At 40.2% G+C, this 23,274-nt stretch overlaps 1 protein-coding gene across 7 annotated transcripts in view; it reads left to right on the forward strand.

Annotated features, from left to right (window-relative positions):
- Nucleotides 1-23,274, forward strand: part of TNIP3 (TNFAIP3 interacting protein 3) — a 66,083-nt gene that overhangs the window by 14,077 nt on the left and 28,732 nt on the right. For 5 of the 7 annotated variants that reach the window (XM_042871610.1, XM_042871615.1, XM_042871609.1 and 2 more), the window contains 2 exons: nt 6,582-6,667; nt 15,851-15,986. In XM_042871610.1, coding sequence (XP_042727544.1) covers nt 6,582-6,667; nt 15,851-15,986 — 222 coding nt within the window. Of the gene's footprint in view, nt 1-6,581; nt 6,668-15,092; nt 15,150-15,850; nt 15,987-23,274 lie in introns of those variants that run through there. The other 2 variants (XM_042871608.1, XM_042871614.1) reach the window with 2 other exon arrangements.

Consider the following 23,274-nt stretch of genomic DNA (forward strand, 5'->3'; position numbering starts at 1 on the left):
GGTATGTCTGTGCAGTGTCCCTGCACTACTGCTGAGACTTGTTGAGCAGGCAGAGCATTCCTGTGGTTGGATTTGTGACTAGACAGAGGAGGGCCTTTATCCAGATTTGCTATTGTTTTTTCCATCATGTGTAGCCTTTGAGAGAGGTCCATGTCCCTGGCTTTGAAGCATTCCAGCCCTGAAAAAGGAATGTTTGTATCCACATAGCTAGAAATTTCAAGTGGTAAATTTGGGGTTAACAAGCATAAGCAGGACGAACTATGAGACGAGATTTGTATAGGGAGAGAAGGAAGCAAAAATTTTTTAACTACTTGTCTGACAAAAGGCAAAGCTGCAGCACTTCTGTCTGCTGCAGTGAGAATTAGCCCTTTTGTTTTCAGAGCCAAAGGTGCTCGCTACCAGAGGACCTGCACACTCCTTGCACTGGGGCAGCTGTAGGAAACTCCCTGCTCTTGTTCCCCTATTTTGAAATAAAGTAGAAGTTGTAGATACACCTGTGATAACGAGAAAATACTCACAGTACCCCACTAAGATGCCTGGGGAAAGAGATTTTCTTAAAGGGCCATCTTTCCTAGATTTGCTGCTGGATCTGCATTATGCCAAGATGTACTACTAGCAAAGTCCTAATTTCTAGTAGCAACAGCAGTTTTCAGGAGGGTGGGTACACTGAGTGTACCCAAGGCAACATGCGTTTCATGGGTTTCTGAGTTGCTCAGCACTGGTTCTCCTTCCAGCTAAGAAACACTGAGCTTTTTTGGGCGACTGTTTTTTCAGATTGTTCCTATCTTACTATGTACTCCTCTCCTTTCTCATTATTTTGTCCTGATATTTTGAAGCTTACTTGGAAAATACAAAATTTAAATATATTGGAGCTGAACTCCTAATCCAAATCAGATTTTTATTTACCTTCTCAACATTAAACTTTTGCTCCCACAGCTGTACATCTTTTTTTTTTTGTGGGTAGGTCTGCCTCTATCTAGAATGCTTTTATCATAAACTCCTTCCCAGTCACATGGGCCCTGCCCTTGGAGTGATCTCCTTTCTGTTACTATGGCAAGTTACCTATTTGTACTCCAGAGTACAATTTCCAAAGTCATTGGGCTTAATAGATCTTTAATATTTTTCTTCTTGGCATGAATTGCACAAGGAAGTTCCATTGTTTCTTTCTCCTTTCTTGACGTTACGGTTGCACTGTAGTGAGATCTCCATTGGAAATCCTTCAGGAAAAAAACAAAGCCATTTATATAAAATATGTACTTAATTTTGCTTTTACCTTACAGCACGCTTCCTTTCTAGCTCTGTATGCTTTGTAATGACTGCTGTCTCTACTTTAGTGATTAGTATTCACAAAAAAATCTATTTTTTCACTGCATTGTTTAAAGCTGACATTTAACAAACAGTAGTTCTGTCCCATCCTGCCCACCCGCAAGTAAATTGTCATGCTAATTGAATTTAGATAGAGATACTGAGAGCAACTGGAAAGCCTTCACAATGTGCTCTTGCGGGAAGGATGCTTCGTTTATAAATGTTCTTCCAAAGAACTGTCTGTTTGGCAGATTTTTGTTTGACTTATCTATGGTTTCTTGACTAAAAAAACAAAACAAAAACTTTTAAACAAATCAAATATATTTATTGTTGAAGACTTTATTTTATTTCAACAGTGTATTTTTGGAACTAAACCTTATTCTTTTAATAACAATTTGCCTCCATAGACTTTGACTACAGTAAGTATCTTCAGAGTATTATTGACAGCCACCAACTCTGCTGTGCAGTGACAGGCTTACATTAAACAAACCTACCATTTTCTAGAAATGATCTAACAGCATTAAACATGAGGAGTGGTGTCTGAAAATCAGTGACAGGTTGCATATAAATATCAGAGAGTCTTAAATAAATGGAAGTTAAATTTTGTTTTGAAACACAGAAAAATTTGTGATGTTTTGGGTTGCAGTTGCCATACATCTTCTAGCACTTTCCAAGTGTGTTGTAAAGCTCTCCAAATCGAAAAAGCTCAGCTGCCCACCCCCTTCACCAATCTCCCAACCTTATAATAATTACAAATCAGTTTTTTTGTTTGACTTCTACTGGTCACTTCTTAGGTGGCTCTCACACATTAGAAGCATAGTCATAATATTCTTAGCATGGAATGTATCTTTTGAAGCCTTTCAAATAATATTCTGTGCTTCAGATTCATCTGTGCAGATGCACATACCCTGGGCAAGACACTGTCTGGTTTTGGTAGCTTTTGTGCCTTGATTTCTGCTTGGTGTGGTTTATGTTCACCTGGGAATGTTTTTCTCACTTTAAAGACCTTGAGAAACTGCATTTAAATCTGAAAATGTTTGGAAATAGTAAAATGGACCAGTTTTCAAACAAATAAACACGTCTAACAGTTTTTCTTCTCTTTTAATGCGCTGTAAAAGTGATACATTGATACATTTTTTATTATTTTTATTTATTTATTTTAGCCAAGTCATGTACTTAGAAACAGTAATCTGTACTCCCCGCTTCAACTCATTCGTGTGTATGGCAGTGGAAACATTTTCAGACCCCCTGATGTGGAAAGCCAGTACTCGTAAGACCAAATAACTAAACAGCAGATACTGCCTATCAGTGCAAAGTCATCGCCCCATATCACGTATGAGAAAGCCAATGCAGAGATTACGCTGTGCGTTTTATTTCCTGGACAAGTGCTAAACAGCTTACAGTGCAGAGCTTCTCCAGAATCACACTGACTTGATGCTGAAATCCAGACATTTATTTCTGGGTAGAAATAGCATAGTCAGCCTTTAATTGCTTCATTCCTCAGTCAGGTCCACTGCAATGGCTTTCTGCTGTTTAGGGTTTTAATTTATCTTTCTGCTGTTTGGGGTTTACTTTATGTTGTTTACTGAATCATTTGTGATTATTTCAGGAAATGTAAATAGGCTACTTACTAAGTTCTGGCTATCATGGATTTGTGGGACAGCATCTACAAATTAGGGTATTTTGCATATTTACCATTCTTATGCTGTGCTACCCTAACCAAGAATAACTGCACTTAATGGTGAGATCACATTTAACTATTAAATTTTCCTGCATCACATATTGCAGGTACCAGCTTCATTGTATCAGAGTCAAGCTGAGCAAAACAGAGCTGAGAAACCTAGGAACTTGTCATTTTTGACACAGATGAAGCATCAGATTTATTTTTTTTTTTAGTTACAAGCTGTCTAATATTGAATTTTCAGTACTTTACAAGGGAATGACCAGGAAGGAGGAAAGAGGACTGGGAGATGTCGGGGCTTTTTATGCTGTGCTTGTATGGCTGAAGCTGCATTTTCAGCAGTGGATACATAAGCAGAAAGACATACAGTGTCTGGTTTGGGGCTGACTGCACTGAACATTACCGCTGTTGACAAGTATTAAACCTGGAGCAATCCAGGGAGGAGGGCATTGCAGAAATATTATTTCATATTTTACTTCTTCAGAGCTACAGGGCAAACAAACAAATTTGAAGGCTTTATTCCTTTTTTAGATTAGTTTCAGTTTGGATGTCTTTCATGAAATTTTGTTGGACTTTTTTTCCCTCTGGTTGCTCTGCCATTTTGATCATGTTTACAGTAACAATCTCTTTCTTTCCCCCCTACTCCTCCCACACAGCAGCCATGCACTGATAATGTGTAACCTGCCAGTTGTTTATCTGTGGGCTTGTTTGTGATTACATATGTTCCATTTTGTTTTGGAGCTATTTTGCAATCTGGGTATTACTTAAAGGTGGTGATTTTGCTTAGTCTGTCTATGACAGCTAGCCCTAGGTCTTCTACAGTACAAAAAGTACAAATCAATGAGAAGGTAACATATCCATCAGTTTGTTCCCCGGGTGTAATTTGCTAGCATGTGCTTCTGTTTATTTTTGTGTGTGTGTTTTCTGCTCCCTGCAGCACTGTGACAATGCCAGTTTATGGTGGTGTTTTCTATAACTGAATCAGTGAGCCAACCCAGACAAGGTGTGCAGAGGGAACACAAAATCCCTTTCCCTTCTCTGCCTCCTTTCAGCCAGTTCATTTCTGGGAGCCATCTTGCATTGCATCCCCACAAAATGCTGCTTTGGTACAACAGAAGAATAAGTTAGTTACGGCATGTGTTTGGGGAAAATGAGGAAAGGTTCAGGAAAATAGGATGCTCTTAAGATAGTGGTAGGCTTGGAGGGCAAAAGAGAATGTGGCAGGAGGCAAAGCAAAAATACAGATGTTTGTGAAATGCATTTTAATTAACGGTTTGAAATCCTAGATTGATAAATGCCTGAGTGGCTGTTATTATTTTTATAATTAATATTATACAAGAATTAGTGAGTCTTGTCCCTCTTTGGGGAGCTTTTTCTCTCAAAGTGCATTTTACACATGGAAATCTTCCTTGTTAATGCATGTTAGTACTCCAAACAAAAAAGTCTCTTACAGCCTGTTCAGGTATATTAAGGAAGTACTTAGGTCTTGAGTTATTCTTGGAGGGCTGATAAACTTTTGCATGCTTTTTACTAAAAATTTTCAATTACAGCTAGAACACAAATATGTGAGAAAAATGATCCTCTTTTTCTTCATCGTGTTCCTATTTATTTTTTAATAGCCTTGACAGAAAGCAGAAAATTTATGTAATTCTGAGCAATCCTTGCCATGACAATTATAACCCTCTATTTTCTACAGAGCCTTAATTCTTTGAAGTAGCTGAATTTTTATCCAACTCAACTTCAATTTGTCTGATCTACTAAAAGCCTTACAGCATTAAATTTCATGGTATCATTGAAAAAGCTTCTAGTTCCTTTCGCAACAAAAATGTGCATGTTTTGTGCAATTGTCCAGATGACTCTTGCTCAGATATGTAACTGTAGATTTAGATGTAGGACAATTAGTGCTGCCAACACGGATTAGACTCATTTTGTCAAGAAGAACCAAATTGATTTAAAAAAAAAAAAAATTAAAAGCCATTCAGAACTGACATACTGATATTACTGGCAACTGGTAATATCAAAAAGCCATGAGAAATGAAAGGCAAAGACATTACCCTGCATCAACACAGTCATCCATTCATTTGGAGGTCAAGGGAAACAGATAAAAGCAGGTGGCCACGCTGCACTGTTGTTTGGTTGGCAGCAGCCTGGCCATGATCTGCAGTGCAGATCACGCTGCTCTTAACAGTATTGAACTGTCTGCTGCTTTTATGCCAGAGCCTCTGCTGTTTAGATGAACAGGTCTGTCACTGCAAAATCATGCAACAATCTTTTTCTTTGTTCTTCATTCCTTCTGCCCACACCCCCAAACATGCTTTACTTTCTGCTGCATACATTTTACCAACATTGGTCAGTAACTTTTAACTTTTATCTCTTTAACATGGCATATTTCTTTAGTATGTGGGCTGTCCTACTGTGTCTAACTTTGCATGTGGATCTGAGAATTGAAATATCTAAGTCCAAAGAATGAATTAAGGAAGGAATGGTAGTTTGAATTATGACACTAGTTTGTTTGTTTGTTTGTGCATGTTCATTTTACTTTTTGTTGGGACTGTTTATTCCAGGTCAACATTTTTTCAAAATTGGTATCTTATTAAACACCTAAATGCCAAGTATTATAGTCACAGATTTGCAGGCGTTGGAAGGGACCTCTGGTGGTCATAGAGCCAAGATAAAATCTAATCCCCTAGTATTCCAATTACAACTACAGTAATGCTATTCTTCTGTCACTTTCTCCTAAAGAAAAGAATAAGACTCATGAACTCCTTTCCTGGTGAAATAGAGGTGTCCCACATACCATGAAGAAACATATTCTGGGATGATGTTGGCCTGCAGTACAGGCACTGGGATGACTTCTAGGGATGAGGTGGCATGACTTGGTCCCTCTGTACTATCTGTTCTCTCATTTGTAATGGAGAGGTGATTGTACTTCCAATATCTGTCCTTTCCTCTGGGAACAATGTTTTTTCTTCTCATTGGAAATACAATGCTAGACAGCAGCTAGCCCTGACCAGAAGGAAGCTTATGGAAGCTTGTATAGTTTGTGAACAGTGCATTTGTGCACATTAACTTAAGCAAGGCTCCTACTCTTTTCTCTCCAAGTTATTTATATCAGGCCCCTCTTAAGCTTGAGAGTAGTAGTTTTACTTTATACTTCCATGAAATGTTAATTTTCTGGTTAATCTGAGGATATACATGAACTCCAAGCATTTAAAACAATTGATTACTTTAGGATGAATAATAATAGTCGCAAAAATACCTTTCCCATCATTTCCAGTATTTGCGTGAGTACTGGCAGCTTTGCTTCTTGGGAGATACCCGCTACCACGGCTGGAGAATGCTGTTGCTTCTGCTGTTGCAAAACTGCTCCTGTTACAATGATGGATTTAAGAGATTATAATGGTGAGCTAGGAGAAAGTAGATTCCTGGCCTACGTCAGCTCTTTATGGGATGGAAAGAGAAAACAGGAATGCAGACAATGCATGATTATATCTTCTTGTGATCGGACAATTGAATTTCTTCTGAGATTATTAACCTATTTATTTCCACTCTGAATACACTCTTTTTTTTTTTTTTTTTCCCTTCTCCCTAATAGATTCACTGTGAAAAGTTCAAAAGGAAGAATAAAGAGGCAGAAAATCTTCTAGAATTGTGTTCCCATCAGCATGTTGAGATGGAAAGGTATGACCAGTTTCATATCTTTATTTTTCTTGTGGAGAAACTTCTCCTTTTATTTTATTTTTATTTTTTACTTTTTGTCATTTGTATTATGCTACTAGAACTGTATAATCAAGCTTTTCCTGCATTTGTCAGTCTATTTTTCTTTCAGAAACTCAGCCTAATACAATAATTTTTTCCCACATTAATCTGTCCAGTGGAGATCTGTGTCATTTCTGTTTAAACGAGTAAAACATGGGCATATTATGTACTGAAAGAATCATAAAATAGTGTAGGTTGGAAATGACTTCAATATTGTCTGGACCAGTGGATTTAGTCTGATCAGATGGCTTAGAGACTATCTAGGCGAGTTTTTAGTATTTCTGACTACAGAGATTTTGTGGCTTCTTGGGTCTGCTTGCTTCTTTGTGAAGTAAAACTAGTTCTACTGATAATGGCAGGAAAAGAGGTTGTACGGTAGGATGGAGAGATACTTCATTCAGATAAGGAGGTCACAGTATGGTTAAGAGTGAGGCTGTGATGATGACAACCCATTTCTAAGATTCAGTGAGTCATTAGGAGATTAAAGAAAACAAATAGTGCTGAGAATTTAAATGAATAGCTGTAACCGGTAAGGTAAGCTCTGACAATAATGATGATAATAAATATTTCAGGTAGTTGAGGATGATTAATACCTTTTAAAGCTACCTTTTAATCGTAACATGCAAGTGTGAGAGAGGAAAATAAGCAAAATGAAAGGAAAGTGTAGATGTTTTTGTAACGTTTAGGAAATACATAGTCCTGTATCCATCTTTTCTTCTGGAAAGAAACACTTTTTTCTTCAAGTTAGTTTGTGAAATAAGTGGATTTTGAAATTGCTTGGGATTTCCCATTTGCTGAAGACACTGTGTGCTACTGCTAATGTAGTTTGACTTTAATCCATCTGCGATGGCAGGGATATGTCAGATTCCTTTCAGACAGTGGCATCCCTGGTGAAAGCAGATGCCAGGTGCTGGCAGTTCAAGCACTGGATCTGTGACACAGACAGCTGTGCAATGAGCTTCCTCTGTGTTTCATTTGGCTGCCTAACAGCTACCACAGGCAAGAAGTTGACTTGAGTCAACAGAGCTGATTATCCTCCTCAGCTACTGTAAGTTAATTTCCTGCTGAAATTCCAAGTGGTGCTCTGTTTATTTTGCTTGCATTGTTAGTAGACAATAGGAAATACATAAGATCTATGGGGGAGAAACTGACCCAAATGAATCCTGGGCCTGTTTTGCTCCAAAGGTGCCCTGATTAGTGAGGGTTTTGGTGATGCATCTACATCCTGACTGAGGGTGAGCTAGGAGGCAGAACAGGCAGCGCGTAGGTCTTGTTTGGTTTGCAGTGATGCCTGATTGAGGAAGAGAGAGAGCAGAGGTGTAAAACACCAGTTAAAATCATCATCCATACAATTGCACCAGGGTGACAGTTTTCCAGGGAAATGTGTGCCTGTGAGGCCTGAATGTACACCTGGTGCTTATGGTGTGGCTGTGGAGCAAGCAGGCAGTGCAGAAAGTACTGCTGGAGGGTAACTGTTTCAAAAAGGTGCCTGCCGAGGCCAGGAATGTGCCCTAACAGGGGCTCCAGCTTTTCCTGCTATTGGTCTTCACAGAAAGAGAGCACTGAAAACATTAATTTTTGCTCTGCTGTAGATTTTTCTCCCTTTTTGTTGTTAACTCTTAGTTTTCGACTCTCAACACTTTCCTGCTGTCTCCCACCAGCTTTCTGCAGGTGTGAGTTTCAGCAGAGTAAGGAGTTGATCTACTCAGAAAGCACACACTTGGCTGAGCTTTCTGCTTCGGGTGATTTTCAGAGAAAAACTTCAATTCCCTTTCAATTCCCTCTCCCTTCCCCCCCCATGGTCCACACACAGCTGCATGAGCCCTGCGAGGGGAGTCTGGGTGACAGTGCTCCATGTGCTGCTTCTCCTGGGGTCTTCTGTCACTCGAGGCTTGCGTGAAACCTGACAAACTTAGTGAAACTCAGTCCATGACTTCACAGGGGTTTGAATTTCTCCCAAATTCTGTCCATTGTGAAGAACTTGAATTACGGTTTTGATATTGTAATTAAGGAGAAGATCCTAGTAAAAGGGGAATGATGCAACCAGTTTAGCTGTTGTCTTCTCGCATGTCCCATATTTGGGAAGGGAACAGCCAACCACTGGAAAATACGGAGTGCCTGCATATCGGTAGCTTTGCTTCTCTCTTCATTGAGGAGGGACAGATTACGTGAGCAGCTTCAGTTAATCACCAGACCAATTTTTTGGCTTCTTTTCAGAGAAACCAGATGTGTTTCCATTGAGAACATGCACCTCTTTTGTTGTTGTGATTTGTGTAATTCTTAAAATTAAGCAAAACTATTAAAGAATAATTGTTTCTGTTCACATTTATGGCACAGCTTCTCCAGATGTGGCATTTGACAGCCAAACAGCTGCTGGCTATTAAATGTTCCTTAAAAGCTCCATTCCTTTGTCGTAAAGGGAACAGAAGTGTAGGGACGTTTATGGGGTGACAGGCAGATGTTTTGGCTGAATCGCATTTGAGCGAAAGTTTAAGTGGTTTCTCTGCTGTAGTCTCAGTGTACACACTCGTTATAATCCATATCATACAGCTTGCCTTGTGGAGCTCTCTACTTGGGAGTGGAGCAAGATTAGGTATAATCTTGTACTTAGCTCCCAAGTACCAGTGCCAGCCCCTTTTTCCCAGCATCTGGGACCTCTCACTCTAAAGACAGTACAGTTCTGTGAGGTGGAGCTCAGCTGCTGCTGGTGCCTGGCTTTCCAGGCATAGCAAAAGCTACACTTTTGAAATACCAGATGAACTTTGTTGTTCCTTTTCTCTCCCTCTTTCTTGTTTATTTATATCCTCACAGTCAACAAAGGCAGGTTCTTTCTGCGCGCTTGCACTGGTGCAGAGCGCTTCATGTCTAATAGATGTCTCTTATGGTGGTGTGTGAGAAGAGAAATGCAGAATGCGTGCAGTTCCATCCCAGGAGATGGGGCTTGGATTCCCAGCCCTAAGCTCCAAGTGGAGATCTGCTTGCTGGGTGTTGAGTACTGAAATAGCACCGCTGATTCTTAGGGAGCTGCACTACATTGTAACTATTGTTTATCAGCTCAGGAACCCATGGTTTGCTAATGGCTTACTAAAGCTCTAAGAGTTCATGAGGTTATGAAAGAGAACAAAAACAACAATAATGAAAAACACACCCAGTTCTATAGCAAAAGTCGTTTTCTTGGCGAAAGATTTTTCTCTCTGTTGTTTATTAGGTTGGCAATTCTTTGTCATTTAGTCTTGGGTGGGTAAGATTTTAATATAAAAATCTTAAGATATGTGCATGGAAAAAAGCCTAGAAATTATTATACAAAACTGAATTAAGAGAACAAAAAGCTTTCAAAATTGCAGAACATAAGATAATAGCATAGTTCTATGGATAAACTGTCATTGTGAAGAAGTATATGCCTGATGTTATCCTTGTTTCAAATATTTCTAACCCACACTAGATTAGAAATTCTGTAAGCAGGTCTTTTCTTGTCCAAATTCTAAAAGCATTTTCCTGAATGAAATTAAGCACTGTATCAAAAATAGGGGAAATATTAGTTGAAATTGTTTGCCTTGAAATTTGCTGCCAATTTTAACTTATCAGAACCAGTTTGTCCTTCGTAATTCAGATGTTTACATCTTTCTAAGGATCAGCTCTCTAGACTTGGTTGCAAAAATGTCTGAAATGCCCACCCAAGGGGATATAGCACGTGTTTAACCCCTACACTCTGGAATTCATTTCCCATCAAAATAGGGCTCTGTGCTGTTGGTGTCTGGCTGTAAATCCTGGCTTAAAAACTTTTCTCACAACTGCTTATGGTGTTTATTTTTGCTTTTGCCAATACAGGAGAATGACCCCAGCACACCAACCTATAAATTATTATTACAAATAGTTATATAGTTAATTTAATGAAAGAACGCATAATTCTGGTCAAATAATCAAACAGTCAATTCAGAATTTTGCAGTTTATTCCCTGAGACTCATTGTATTTATGTCACCGTTTCCACGTAGCCATTAGTAACTAATAATACTAATAACGTTAGCATATAATAACACTGGAAAAGACAATAATACTACCTAGTCTTTCGCAGTGAAAACCAGGGAGAGACGAGCTCACAAAAGGTACCAGCAGCAACACTGGGACTCTTCCCAGGATTCATGCCCAACTATTTGAATAAAGTATGTATTTCTTAGCTATGAATCTATGCAATCTATTGCAAGATGGCTCATGAAATGACCATAGAGCAGGCCATCAGGAGCTGGGTATGGCTGCTACTCCATTAGAGAAATGGGAGTTAATGAGGAGTTGTGCTGCTTCTTTTGACGAGAAGAAGCTTGACTACAAAGAAGTGCACTTGACTCTATTAGCTGTTCATTTCCACACCTCATGTTTCCTTTCTGCTGCCATAACTTTCCAACTTTAGTATAGTTTTAGGCCAAAACTTTGCTCTGATTATACTACATGCATAATTTAATAAAACTGTGCATGCATAACCAGCACTTCATAGCATAACTCTTTGAGGATATAATTGAATAGTTTATTTGATTGAATGGCTCTGATCTAGCTAGGAATTTTAGTTCCAGTCACAGACAAAGCATGTGTTGGTCACATTTTTATTCTGACTCTCAGCTGAGAAACTGAGTCGCTATAAAAAGTATGCAGCAATTTATAAGAAATTAACCACAAAAGGCATTTAAGTCCTGGATTTAAAATAGCATAAAGATACGTCATGAAGCAAAAAGAGAAAAACATTTTAAGACAGTAAGGGAATACAAAGGGGGAATGAAAACATCTTTGTTACACAGCTCTAGCAGTGAAATTCTGCATGGAGATGGTAACTTTCAAAAGGAAGAAAACACATCTGAGGAATTTCTTGTTTTTGGAGATCACACCTGGAAGGATATTGACTACTACTTCATGTGTTCGTGACATGGAAATTATGAGTAAGGTTGTGCTCTCTCCTTTTCTCCTGTAAGCTGCTAAAACTTACAGTGAGCCACCACCTGGCTTTGTATATCTGTCAGTGCTGCTTCCATCTCAAATGTTTTAATTTTCCCATCAAACAAAATTGAGCACGTAACTCACAATTTACAGAGAGGATTTACCATAATACCTTATTATTGTCTTCTTTAACCGTAACATGCCATGTAAATGGGATAGGTTTTATATTTTTTATCTTCCTATTTTTACATTTCAGAAAGCTTTTATACCCAGAAGAGATATACTTTGCCCTCTACTGCAGCATGAAAATATTTTTAACATTTTCCAATGGGCTGCCCAAGAAGGTGGTTGAGTCACTGTCCCTGGAGGTGTTCAAGAAACGTTTAGTTGTGGTACTGAGGGACATGGTTTAGTAGGGAAATATTGGTGATAGGTAGACAGCTGAACTGAGTGATCTTGGAGGTCTTTTCCAGCCTTGGTGATTTTATGATTCTATGATGACTGATTTTACACAACATGCATCTCTAAAATTTGAATTTCTGTTCTGTTTTTTTGTTCTTCTAGTGGATTGTCTATTTTCTCTCCTTACAGGAAACATTATTAATGAAAAACAAAATACCCAACTTTAGGAAATGTTGATAGTGATGTAACGTAATAAAGATGCTAATGGTGCACAGATATGCCTGCAAACTCCGCGATACCAAAAGTAGTTGAGGAAGAATTGCTTTCTGTGGCAGCTATGTGCTGTGTGCCCTCTGCTGCTCACCAAGGGAAGCTCATGTTATCATCCAAAGCTGCCTTGTGCTGTGGCACTTCTAATCATGTCTTGGAGAGGTATTCAAACACTTTGGTCATCTGTGTGCTCTGAAAGTATGGTCTGTAAAATGCATCTACGTCACAGATATGGTTAATTAACATTTTACATAATTCATGATAAATATACCCTTCCAAGTACTGAAGTGGCTAGTGATCTTTTGAAATGCACATAAACAGAGGGATAGTTTCTGGTCAAAATATCCTAGTTTAAAGGTTGAGAGGAGAAATAAGTGCACTGAGAAACACATCCAAAGAAATAGTTTTCTAACTTTCATGGTGGTGTTGAAACACATGGATATTACAGAGCAGCAACATTTGCAAGGGTTTGAGTCTTTCCCAGCCTTTTTCACTGGCATTGCTGGATCTTAATCCTTCTCTTGCCTAGACTCTGCTAAGCCTAAGAAGGAGAATGCAGAGTGAGAAAGGGAATTGCAGGAAGTATCAGGAACAGCACTCTGTCAGGCAAGCTGCAGGAAACAGAGCAGAGTGATGTGAGCTTCCTGACTGAGAAGAAGTACTTAAAGCCAATCCCCATCTTTACAGGGGATTTCCCAGGTCTATTCATGCTCTGATCTCAGGAGGCTGTGGTCAGACATCTCTTGCTGTTGCTGAGCAGCGGAGATGCGTGCAGCCTACCTCAGTGCACACTGCTGCCAGGCTGCTCCTCTTTTGGTTTCTTTGGAGCTGCCCCTGGAAATTGCCCTTTGCCTTTTAGCAGTTGTTTTATTCTGAGTTGCTTTATTTCACTTGAAGGAAACACTGACTGCACTGACCCAGCCAGAGAGGTGGGTTGCGCCAGCAGTGAAGGGTGGCCATTTGCAGCAGAGTGGTTATGAGAGGTGAAAAGTGATGTGCATGTGACTGCAACCCTGGGCAACGAGCAGAACAGTCTTTGCGAGAAGCTACATATAGGCAAGAGGTTTTTTCTCTCAGCTCTGTAAGCTAAGTGGAGCAACAAAGGAGAGCAGCTCTCACCTTCATTTGGTTGTCCAAGCACAGAATAGAAACAGAAGTTCTGACAGCTCAGCCTGAAAGTGTTGGTCAGTGGTTTTAACAGCTGTCCTAAATCCCTCAGTGCTGCTCAGTTACATTTCCCTTCACTGTACTTAACCTCTTCTCAACTCTTCCCACATTGTTAGGGCTTCTGAGGAGGCTATAATAGCAATTTCTCCCCTTTTATGTAAATATCATATAATGCATTTTTCCTAAAACTGCACCATGAGTGTTTGCTTCAATGCCATAATTTCTCAGTTCTCTCAAGCACCCTTAAGTGCACTCAGCCCTCTGCATGGCATAAATCCAAGCTCTTAGATAAAGCAAGTCCCGTGTTAGGCCAGGTGTGGAATTCCTAATGAGTTGAAGCTGCTGTTTTTCAGGGAGGTGCGCTTAGATGAAAGGGGGGTACTGATGGCCAGAGCTGGTTTTGTGTAGCTGCTTGAAAGCAAAGCCTCCAAAGAGAACTGTTGGTTGTGCCACCACCCCTGAGCTTATTGTCTGAGAAGCTTAGCAAACAGTTGCTTAAAAAGGAGAAAAATGCCACTTGCACTGCTATCTGGGATTTTGCAACTTTTTAGCAGTACAGAAAAGGGCTGGTTTTCTTTCTCCAGGTTCCTTGTTTTCCTCCTGAGGTTTTCTTCTTGATTTACATGCGTTTGTGCTGACAAGGCTTTGTGGGTCCTTCCCTGTGAGCACCAAAAGCCCTGCACATCTCCTCAGACCAGAAGTGGAAGGGAAGCTAAGGAGTGCCAGGTTGTGTGCTTGCTCTGTGGAGCTGACTTTGCTCACAAAGCCAGCTCATGTGCCCATGTCGCCAGGGCTGGCTGTGCCACCCATGCAGCAGGGAGACTTTGAAAACCGCAGGCATTTGGAGCAGCTTATGAAAATGTGTGCCAAGAAAGCCCTCCTTTTGTTCATTGTGACTTTAGCTGGCCACAATTCCCTTTCCAAGCGGTCTAACAAAATGCAGGGACTCTTTTCTGTCGGGTAGTCTCTTCCTTTGAACTCACTCTAGCTACCGTATTGGTTTAATACAAACAACAAAGAAGTCAGTACAAGGAAATATCTTTCTGTATAAGAGAAAAGTCATGTGATGTGTTCTAGTGAAAGAGAATGTTCCATGATTGAAATGAAATATTGTGGTTCTGTTCCCTGTGCAAAAGTCTAATTGCCTACTGTGGAAGTCTAGCTCTCAAATTACACCCAAATATCCTGACATTACATTTGTTTTTTTTTTTTCTTCCTCCACGCTGTGGCTCTACAAAAGTAAGACAGTTTGAAGAGGCTGGATTATAAAGAGGAGGGAAATGAACTTTATGCATAGTGAGATAGTGATAGGACAAGGGAAAATGGTTTAAAACTAAAGGAGGAGAGATTTAGGTTAGATACTGGAGGAAGTTTTTCACAGAGAGGCTGATGAGGTGCTGGAACAGGCTAACCAGAAAGGTTGTGGATGCCCCATCCCTGGAGGTGTTCAAGGCCAGGCTGGATGGGGCCCTGGGCAGCCTGAGCTGGTAGGGGATGACCAGCCCATCATGGCTGGGGGTTGGAACTAGATGATCTTTGAGGTCCGTTCCAACCCAACCCATTTTGTGATTACATACATTTAGAGTTGGTTTAATCTGCTCAGGAAATGAAGAAAATATGTCCCGAAAGCTTGGCTTGGAGGTAGGTTTTTGGGGGTGTCTGCTTTTGCTTATGGCCAGGTCAGTCCTCTGGAAGTTGTGTTCCACCACTGCAACCCTAATTGCTAGCTCTCAGGACTTAAGTCCTGAGTGTCCTTAGTAGAGACTGAAAGAGAACGATTTTCCCACAAATATTTTTGCATTAAGAACAGATCTTTTTTGTCCTATTTTTTGCAAGTTACATTTGGGGGGGGGGGGGAGACAGGGAACAGGAGGGGAGGGAATGAAAGTGCCTGTTGGGAATTTATTATGAAGTATTACAGAAAACAAAGTGTGCAATTAAAAAAAAAAAAAAAAAAACAAAAAAACACCTGAAGATTTGGTTTTGGAATTCAAATCCAATTTTAACAATTTTGAGAACACTTGCGCTATATTTTAACATTCTTGCAGCTGGAGGTGGGGGTGAGGGTGCATGGTAGCATTCAGACAGCACCCAGGAGGGCTTGCTTGGTTTTTCTATATACAAAGTAATACAATTGGTCAAGAGCACTGGCTTAACTATTTTGCATGAATTTCTGTCACAAAGCACAACATGTGTGAGGCTGCCCGAGTGCTCTCTGACTGTATTCCTGGAAGGAAGGCAGCAGGAGCTTGTGGCTCTGCTCTGTCTGTTTTCATGTTCAGAAGACAACAGACAGATCTCCCTTCTCTGTGCTTTAAGTCTTTCTGCAATTTCTTTTTAAGCAGGTGTGAAAGTAAAGAGCTTGATGTTGAAATAAGGAACCTGATAGAGAGGAGTGGTGTTTCCAAGTCGTGTGAGGACTCTGAACTTATTGCCCAAGGGAGTCTGAACCACCAGAGGACTTCATGTTCCCCTAAGGTAAACACACTTTCGCAATTGTTATCTGTGAGAGCAGAACGTTCCAGGCACGTTCCCTGCGTTGGTTATGCAGGAAACTGCTTGATTTCTGAAATGATGCACTGAACACACTCTGTATTTTTTTTTTTCTGATACTGCTACTTTGTGCAATGAAGAAGTTAAAATGAGAAGGTGCTTTTCATGTTTTAGAAGGTCAGCTATAGCTGCTGGTTCTGTGAAGAGCCATCCCGTGTAGCCAGCTGTACCTCTTTGGTATCATGGATCCATGAGACCTCGTGCATGCAGAGCACTGATATCCCTTTTAGTTGTTGTGATTGGTAGCTCTGATTTAACCGAGAATGCAAAGAGATGTGAGGAAGAGAGAGCTCTGGGAGGATCAAAGGCATTTAGATAAACAGGAAGAAGATGCTGAAGAGGGAAAATGATTATTTAAACCTGCATTTCTGTGATTTTATAAACAGAAACGTAAAGCCACCTGCCAGAGCAGTCTTTGCTGCTTGTAGCTGAAGCAGCAGGTAACAAACAGGGCAAACATGTTTCCTTCCTCTCCCCTTGAACAGCAAGCTGCTTTTACCATTCAGGAGGAGTAGAAAAGGAAATCCCTGCTTTCTGCTAACTGGGAAAGGAAGGAGAGGTAGGTGTGAAGGAGAGCAGTGCTGAAGGTGTGAATGCCAGTGCTCTGCTGGAGGGAGGGATGGCATGCTTACCCACCGGTGCAGGTGTGCCAGGAGGAAAAAGAGATCTCTGAAGGCAGTTCCTCTTGGTGTGATACAGGAACTTCACGAGGAGGTGAAGGAGAGATAACTCTTCTATGAAATACAGAATTACACACAGCTCTTTTCACATGTGAACTGCTATTTCCAAAATGACTCATGACTTTGGGGCATGCACCAGGGCTAAGCCTGAGGAGATGCTGCAGCATTGGGCCAGTGGGATTAGAAACAGAGAGAGAGAGAAACTACATGGAGAAATGGGGATTCCCAGTCCAGGGCTGGAACAAGAAGGTAAAGCAGAAGTCAGTACCAAACTGAGTAGTAATCAGGCTGTGGAACTGCTGGTCTGAACAGTATGCACAGCTGCTCTGTGGGAATGCATAGCTCCCATGTTATTCTCTGTGACAGAAGGAGATGCAGGAAAGGATTTATGGGGTGTGAGGGAGAAAAAAAAGTGGTTGCACTCACTTCAATCACTTCTATGGGGTGCTTCAGTGCTTCACTCAGAACACTGTGGCAACATTCCATCTGTCGTATTTTTATACTTTTTGCATTTATAGGACCTTTTCCCACTTGTGACTCTTTTCCCACTCATGTAGCTTAAAGAACAAAGTTTTATGATATTTTCACGGTAGCAATACATTGGCTGTTTATTCTTTGTACTTATAAGTCAAAGAGATTTTCACTAGGCTGGTTACTGACTTCAAGTGAGTGAGGCTCCAGTAATGTCAGATGAACTGATTCCATGAAATATATTGTAATACAGGAGAATTAAACTGCTAAAGCATCTGAATTCTTTTGAGTGGAAAGTCAGAAAAAGTTTAATGTAAAGACTCTCCACACTTGTAGCAACTTTGTTTTAAACGTCAAAATGGTCTACTTGCTACAGGGAAAAATTATTAACCAATTGTTGTATCATGAAATTGGCATTTTCACCTTTAGAACTGAGTTTGCAAATGCTTAGGTACCTGAGTAGCCGTGCCTGTGTGGTTAGCCTCACTGCTGATGACAGAAAATAGTGAATAAAAGGAGATCCTTTTATTCTATTCTAAAACAGAAGCCTGTGCTTCTGTGTTTTGCTTGCTCTGAAGACACATCTTACTCTAATTTTGTTTCCTGTGCATTAGGGAACTTATATGAATCTACAAGTGTTAGAGGGAGTACCTATCTGAATAATGAAAAATGTTGAGGCTGACATGCTTATTTAAGGGAAAATCCCTTTCTAGTGCATTTCTCCTGGTGAAGCACATGGACCAGCTTGAGACAGGAAGAGATTCTTCTGGTTTAAGAGCCAATTTTATTCTTCAACTAAAATTCCTTAATTTCTATCCTTTCATTATGTGCACGAGAATGGAGGAAAAAGGGCTGCAAAAGGGTTGCAATAATGTGCCAAACGTTGCTGATTAAGTAACAGCTTCCAGAATAAAGCATTTATTTTAGACAGTTTTGCCCAAAGCAGAGTAGAAGATGTCAGAATGCTTTTAGAAGTGATTCAGATACAAAAGAAAAGCTTGACCCAAACGTAAGCAAACAGAAGATTTCTCAGAAGCCACCAAATTTTAGCCAAAGTTCATCTTAAAGTAAATGTCACGTCTACCATTCTGAAGCAGTACAATTTAAAAGAATCTCAGCATATATCTGATTGATAGAGTAGGAAGGAAAAAAGAGAGATAATTTTACTGTTTTCTTACAGTCAAGGGAAGGTTTGCTTTAGCTTGACTGGAGCAATTTAATGGTTTTTGGTTTCACTGCAGTGACTGAACAGAGTTTTCAGAAGTGACGAGGCTTTCATTACCTTAATTTGTGTGCCTATTTTGTAATACTTTTCCCAGAATAAAGATCCAGCACTCTCCAAAAATGAGAACTTCTAACTTCTTCTAGTGCTGATGCTTTCAAGAGGACTCAGCATTGGCCAGAGTTCCAAGGTTCCTATTTAAATCTTGTTGCAAGATTCCTACTGATGACTAAAAGGCTTTTATAATCAGAAATGTTGAATGTTGCTAGAATAAAAACTACAAATAATCCTTAATTCAAAATGGGGGTGAGGAAGATGCCTTAAGGCTGTTAATAACAGAAAGTACATCATTTCCTAGAAACAGAATAGTCATTAGTAGAGGACTCCTGAGCAGATCAGCCCTTTCTGTAACTCTGGGGGTCAGCAGATTCTGCCCACCCCATTTGGTCACTGGGAAGCTTTTTCCACATATGGTAGATAGCAGGATTATTCCTGCTCCACACAGCTGTTAGTTTGCAGGAGCTTCTGGCTTCCACCTCACTGCCAGCCATTCCTGGCAGCTGTGCTCTGAAGCCTCTGAGAATGGGGAAATACCCTTTCCCCATTCCCCTTAGCTCTTAAAATAAGGCAGCTGTGACCTAACATGGAGATGAGACGAGCGCTGGCTATCACATTCATCAGGGCTGCTAAGTGGTTTTTGAGGAATAGAGGGCCAGTTGTGGTTGTTGCCATTGCTTGTAGCACAGACAATATTCGTAAGTGCCAAGGATAAGCACATGGGTGTGGATGGAGAGGAGAAAAGGAGTGTGAAGGGAGGGAGAAAGAAGGGCAAAGGTCTTACTAAGAATTCTTGCTGATTCGGAGAACATAAACATTTTAAATTATGATTCACTGACCTTACAGAAGGTTTCAGGCTTACTCAAGCACCCTGCAGGGGGAGGTTCCCTCACTACTTTGTTTTCTTAGTATGTTTCATCGTGTTCTGGTCTGTCATTTTAAGGGAGTTATAGTGGGGGAGGGGGGGGCGGGATTCAAGAAGCAGAATGGCATGTGTGGGCATGAAGAAAGCATTCCTACTATATGCATAGGCAGAGGGGAAACTACCAGCTCTCTGCAGAAAGAAAATGACCATTCTTGCACCCAATTCTTAAGCCACAGCACTGCACTGACTGTTTTGAAGAGCAAAATCTGCACCAATTCTGTTTTCCATATTTTCTTGAACTATATTTAAATGTAAGGAAAAGATTATTTGTATTCGGTCTCAGCCCAGCAGCAGGAATAGTGACATTTTGTTTTCTTATGTGGGTCAGGTGTAAGAAATGTGCAAAGGGACTGACTTTCTGGAAAGAGTGGGTATAGAAGGAAAGGGTGAAACAGGTGAAAGAAGCACGCAATTCTAGAGGAAGTTCTTTCTCTAGAACCTGTCAATCAACCTGGCTAGATAAAGGCCTGTGTGGCATACTGTAGGGAGGTTGTAAGAAGTAACATGACGCTGACTGTTGTGGATGGAGACATGGATTTGTGCATATGTGGAGAAGTCAGAGGTAGTAATACTGTAAGAGGTTACTAAATTTGGACTTCTGCACTCACAGACTATTCCCTGCAGCCTGCTTACTGGAGGTTTTTAAAGTGTAGCCAGTAAAGGGCATGACAAAAACTTCAGAGGGAGAGAAGAAATAGGGAAATTAAGGTTTGTGTAAGCATTAGACAGGGATTTGTTGCACTTGCTGACCAGTTTGTTACTGCTGTTATGTCACATTTAGTGAATTAAGTTTTTGCATGTCAGTGGCTGAGTACAAATGATTTCGCCACAGTAAAATCTGATTTTTGTTAGTCTCTATTCCAAGGGACTTGTTTTCTCTGCAAGCCCTTTACTGCAGTGCTACACAGAGTGCTGATTTGCACGCTGTTGCCCATGTGTATGTGGCCTGATGTCCTGTCCGTGTCTGAAGTCCTATTCCAGTCCTTACTGTGAGAGTTGCTCGGGCAGCCTCCAAAATTTACTCTCACAGTATTTTGTGCAGATCTGTTTACACTTTGCAGACCCCCTCTTCAGCTGTCATTTTCTGCTGCCTCTGAGCTTCTTGTGGCTGTGTTGCATGAAGTCAAATTTCACCCCCAACTCTTTAACTGCTCTGAGTGTATTGTGCAGGCTGGCAAATTTGAACAGTGTATTTAAAACATTGCTTGAATCTATAAACACTCTGCTTTTGTTTTAGCTTTGTTACTGCATTTACTGTCTGGTCTTGAACTAGAATTTTCCAGGCGATCAACAATAGCTTATTTGACTCAACAGTTTCAAGCTGCTTGTAAATATGTTAAAAATTTGTTGGGGTTTTGTTTTGTTTTGTTTTATACTCCTAAAGTCCCATAGCTCTCAAGAGCCTTTCTTTCAAGGAGTTTTATAAATACATCTCAAATTTCTGCAGTGCTATCATGTAATTAAGTTTTACATTGATTGCAATAGACTGATAAACAAATTTAGTAGCTTTCTCTCAGCAAAAGAAGATGAATGTCATCCCCTCATCTTTTTTTCCAGAGCCATTAAGTGTTTTCAAGGAGAGAAAAATACTTTGCTTCAACTTCTCCCAAGTTTTGCTGGAATAAAATCAGTACATCTGAAGGGCTGAACTTCTGTTCCCTACTCACTGGCTTTTCTTCTGTTCTTACAGATTCCAGAGACACTTCTCTTTCCAATGCCCACTACTGTTCTTATGTGGTATTGGGAGCAGGAGAGCATTTGTGAGGGAAGGGCCAAGACACCTATCATCTCCCATCAAACCACTTGCACCACTGACCAGAACCATTGCCTTTCAACAGCGCGTTGGGCTGGTTTTGGCCCGAGTTGGATTTCCTATCATGTCTTTTAAAAGGCCAGTTGGCTTAAAGCAGTGCCTGAAGGGGTACTGGCATTATATCCATAAGAATGCTGTGCTTGCCTAGCTATGTACTAAAGAAAACTTAATGTCATTTCTATTCTGTCATATATTGAATGAAATCCCTGCAGTGGAAAGTGATAGCTAAGAGTAAGATGGTACAAGTACAATTGGAAACATTTTTAATATGTATGCACAGGCTGCAAAATCTATAGATTTCTGCTTGCATCAAGATGTTTCTTGTTCCACTGAAATCTGCATTTTTCACAAAATAATACTAAAAAAATATTAACTTTGGACAGATTTTCATTAGTTGAGGCAGAAGACGACTTTAAAAGAGTGAAAATTATATGAGCTTTCCCATAGCCTCCATGAGGTCACAGCCCTGCACTATAATATAACACAGCAGACTCTGAAAAGCTTTGAATCCTCCAGTCTAAGAGATAACCAATCACTTTCAGTGGTCATTAATGAGATCACTGTGGTATTAACAATTAAGGATTTAGGGCCCTAATGTCCACCCAGCTTTCCACATAACTGTTTTGAATTAATCAGTGGTAACAACAACCGTGTGAACTCCAGGGTCTTAGCCTCACCCTCTCTTTGGAATGATTTGAGCCCCAGCATTTTTCAAGAGGGAGCTGTGATTCACAAGCAGGTCTATGCCCTCAGTTTGCTCTTCTGTCCCCATGGCAGGAAATGCTTAGCACCTCACCTGGCACTTTGCAGGTTGTTTTTCCATGAGTTTATAATGTTTGGCTGTGGCAGGCACACCAGAAGGTACTGGGACATGATGAGGAGATGAGAGGTAGTGGCTGTTCATGTCATTTGTGTTGAGTGACATTACTCTCTCAGTCAGCAGCTAACTTTTGACTATTCATGTGCAGCAATTTCAATCTGGAAAATTGTTTTCCTCTGTCTTGGGTGTGAGAACACAAAATTATACAGATACCCAATTAATGGATGCTGCAGAAGTGACTGGGACAGCCCCAGACTGTGGGTGAAAGGGAGATATTATTCACTCGCCAATCTGACACCACCATCTGCCTTATCTTTAGGGCTGTTGGTCTCTTTCCCCTCATGTATGATAGGGCTATTACCTAGGCTTTTGCTTCGAAATCCTAAGCTTTGATATGACATAAATGTCTGACAGTGCTATTGCAATACTGGGTCTTGTTCTAAAAATGTGTGATGCTTCCTTCCTCTTCCTACCTCACTGTGGGCATTTTACAGTTTTACTATTACTACTTTACTCATGTAGTGCGGTGTATTTATTCATTTTAGAAGCTGGCCTTATCACAAACCTGTTTCCAGAGGATAACTTTCTTGTTTCCCTTAATTTGGCTTTGGACTAAATTTTGCTTAGATGGTGGAGAGATTTACTTTGTTTGGCAGCCTGAAAATTACTGGCATATATCAATTACATTATACGGATTATAGGAGAAATTTCAAGAACCACAGTTGTGGAAATTGCTGCAGTGTTATTCATCATACCTAGTTTTTCCTTTTTTTAAACCAGTGCTGTACGTGGAAGGGATATGTACTCAAAAGCTGGTTTTGCCAAATGTACAGATGAAATGCTTTTGTTTTTTGATGGGTAGAATTGCTTCCATGTATAATCTAAAGTATCTTTACTAAAATAAAATGTGTCTTTTAACTTCTTTCTTTTATAACCCACAAGTTTTGCAGCCGCTCCACAAAAGAGAAGACTTGAGAACTACGTCAGAGTTGGGAGGATATATTTCATGTGCAAATGTTTTCAAACAGTAGTTCTCTCCCAGATTGGGTTTTGTATTTTGGAAAACAGAATTTGCCTATTCACACATTATGAACCAGAAAGCTGGAATGTGGCTAGCAAATTCTACCAATTCACAGGATTACCTGAATTTGATTAATGCTGTTTTCCAAATTCAAAGATCTCCTGAAGAATTATATTATTCTGTGTCACATTTCACAGGCCAGTC

Source organism: Lagopus leucura, unplaced genomic scaffold (assembly GCF_019238085.1).
Source record: "Lagopus leucura isolate 7727_CA_CO unplaced genomic scaffold, USGS_WTPT01 Super-Scaffold_100004, whole genome shotgun sequence".
Taxonomy (NCBI): domain Eukaryota; kingdom Metazoa; phylum Chordata; class Aves; order Galliformes; family Phasianidae; genus Lagopus; species Lagopus leucura.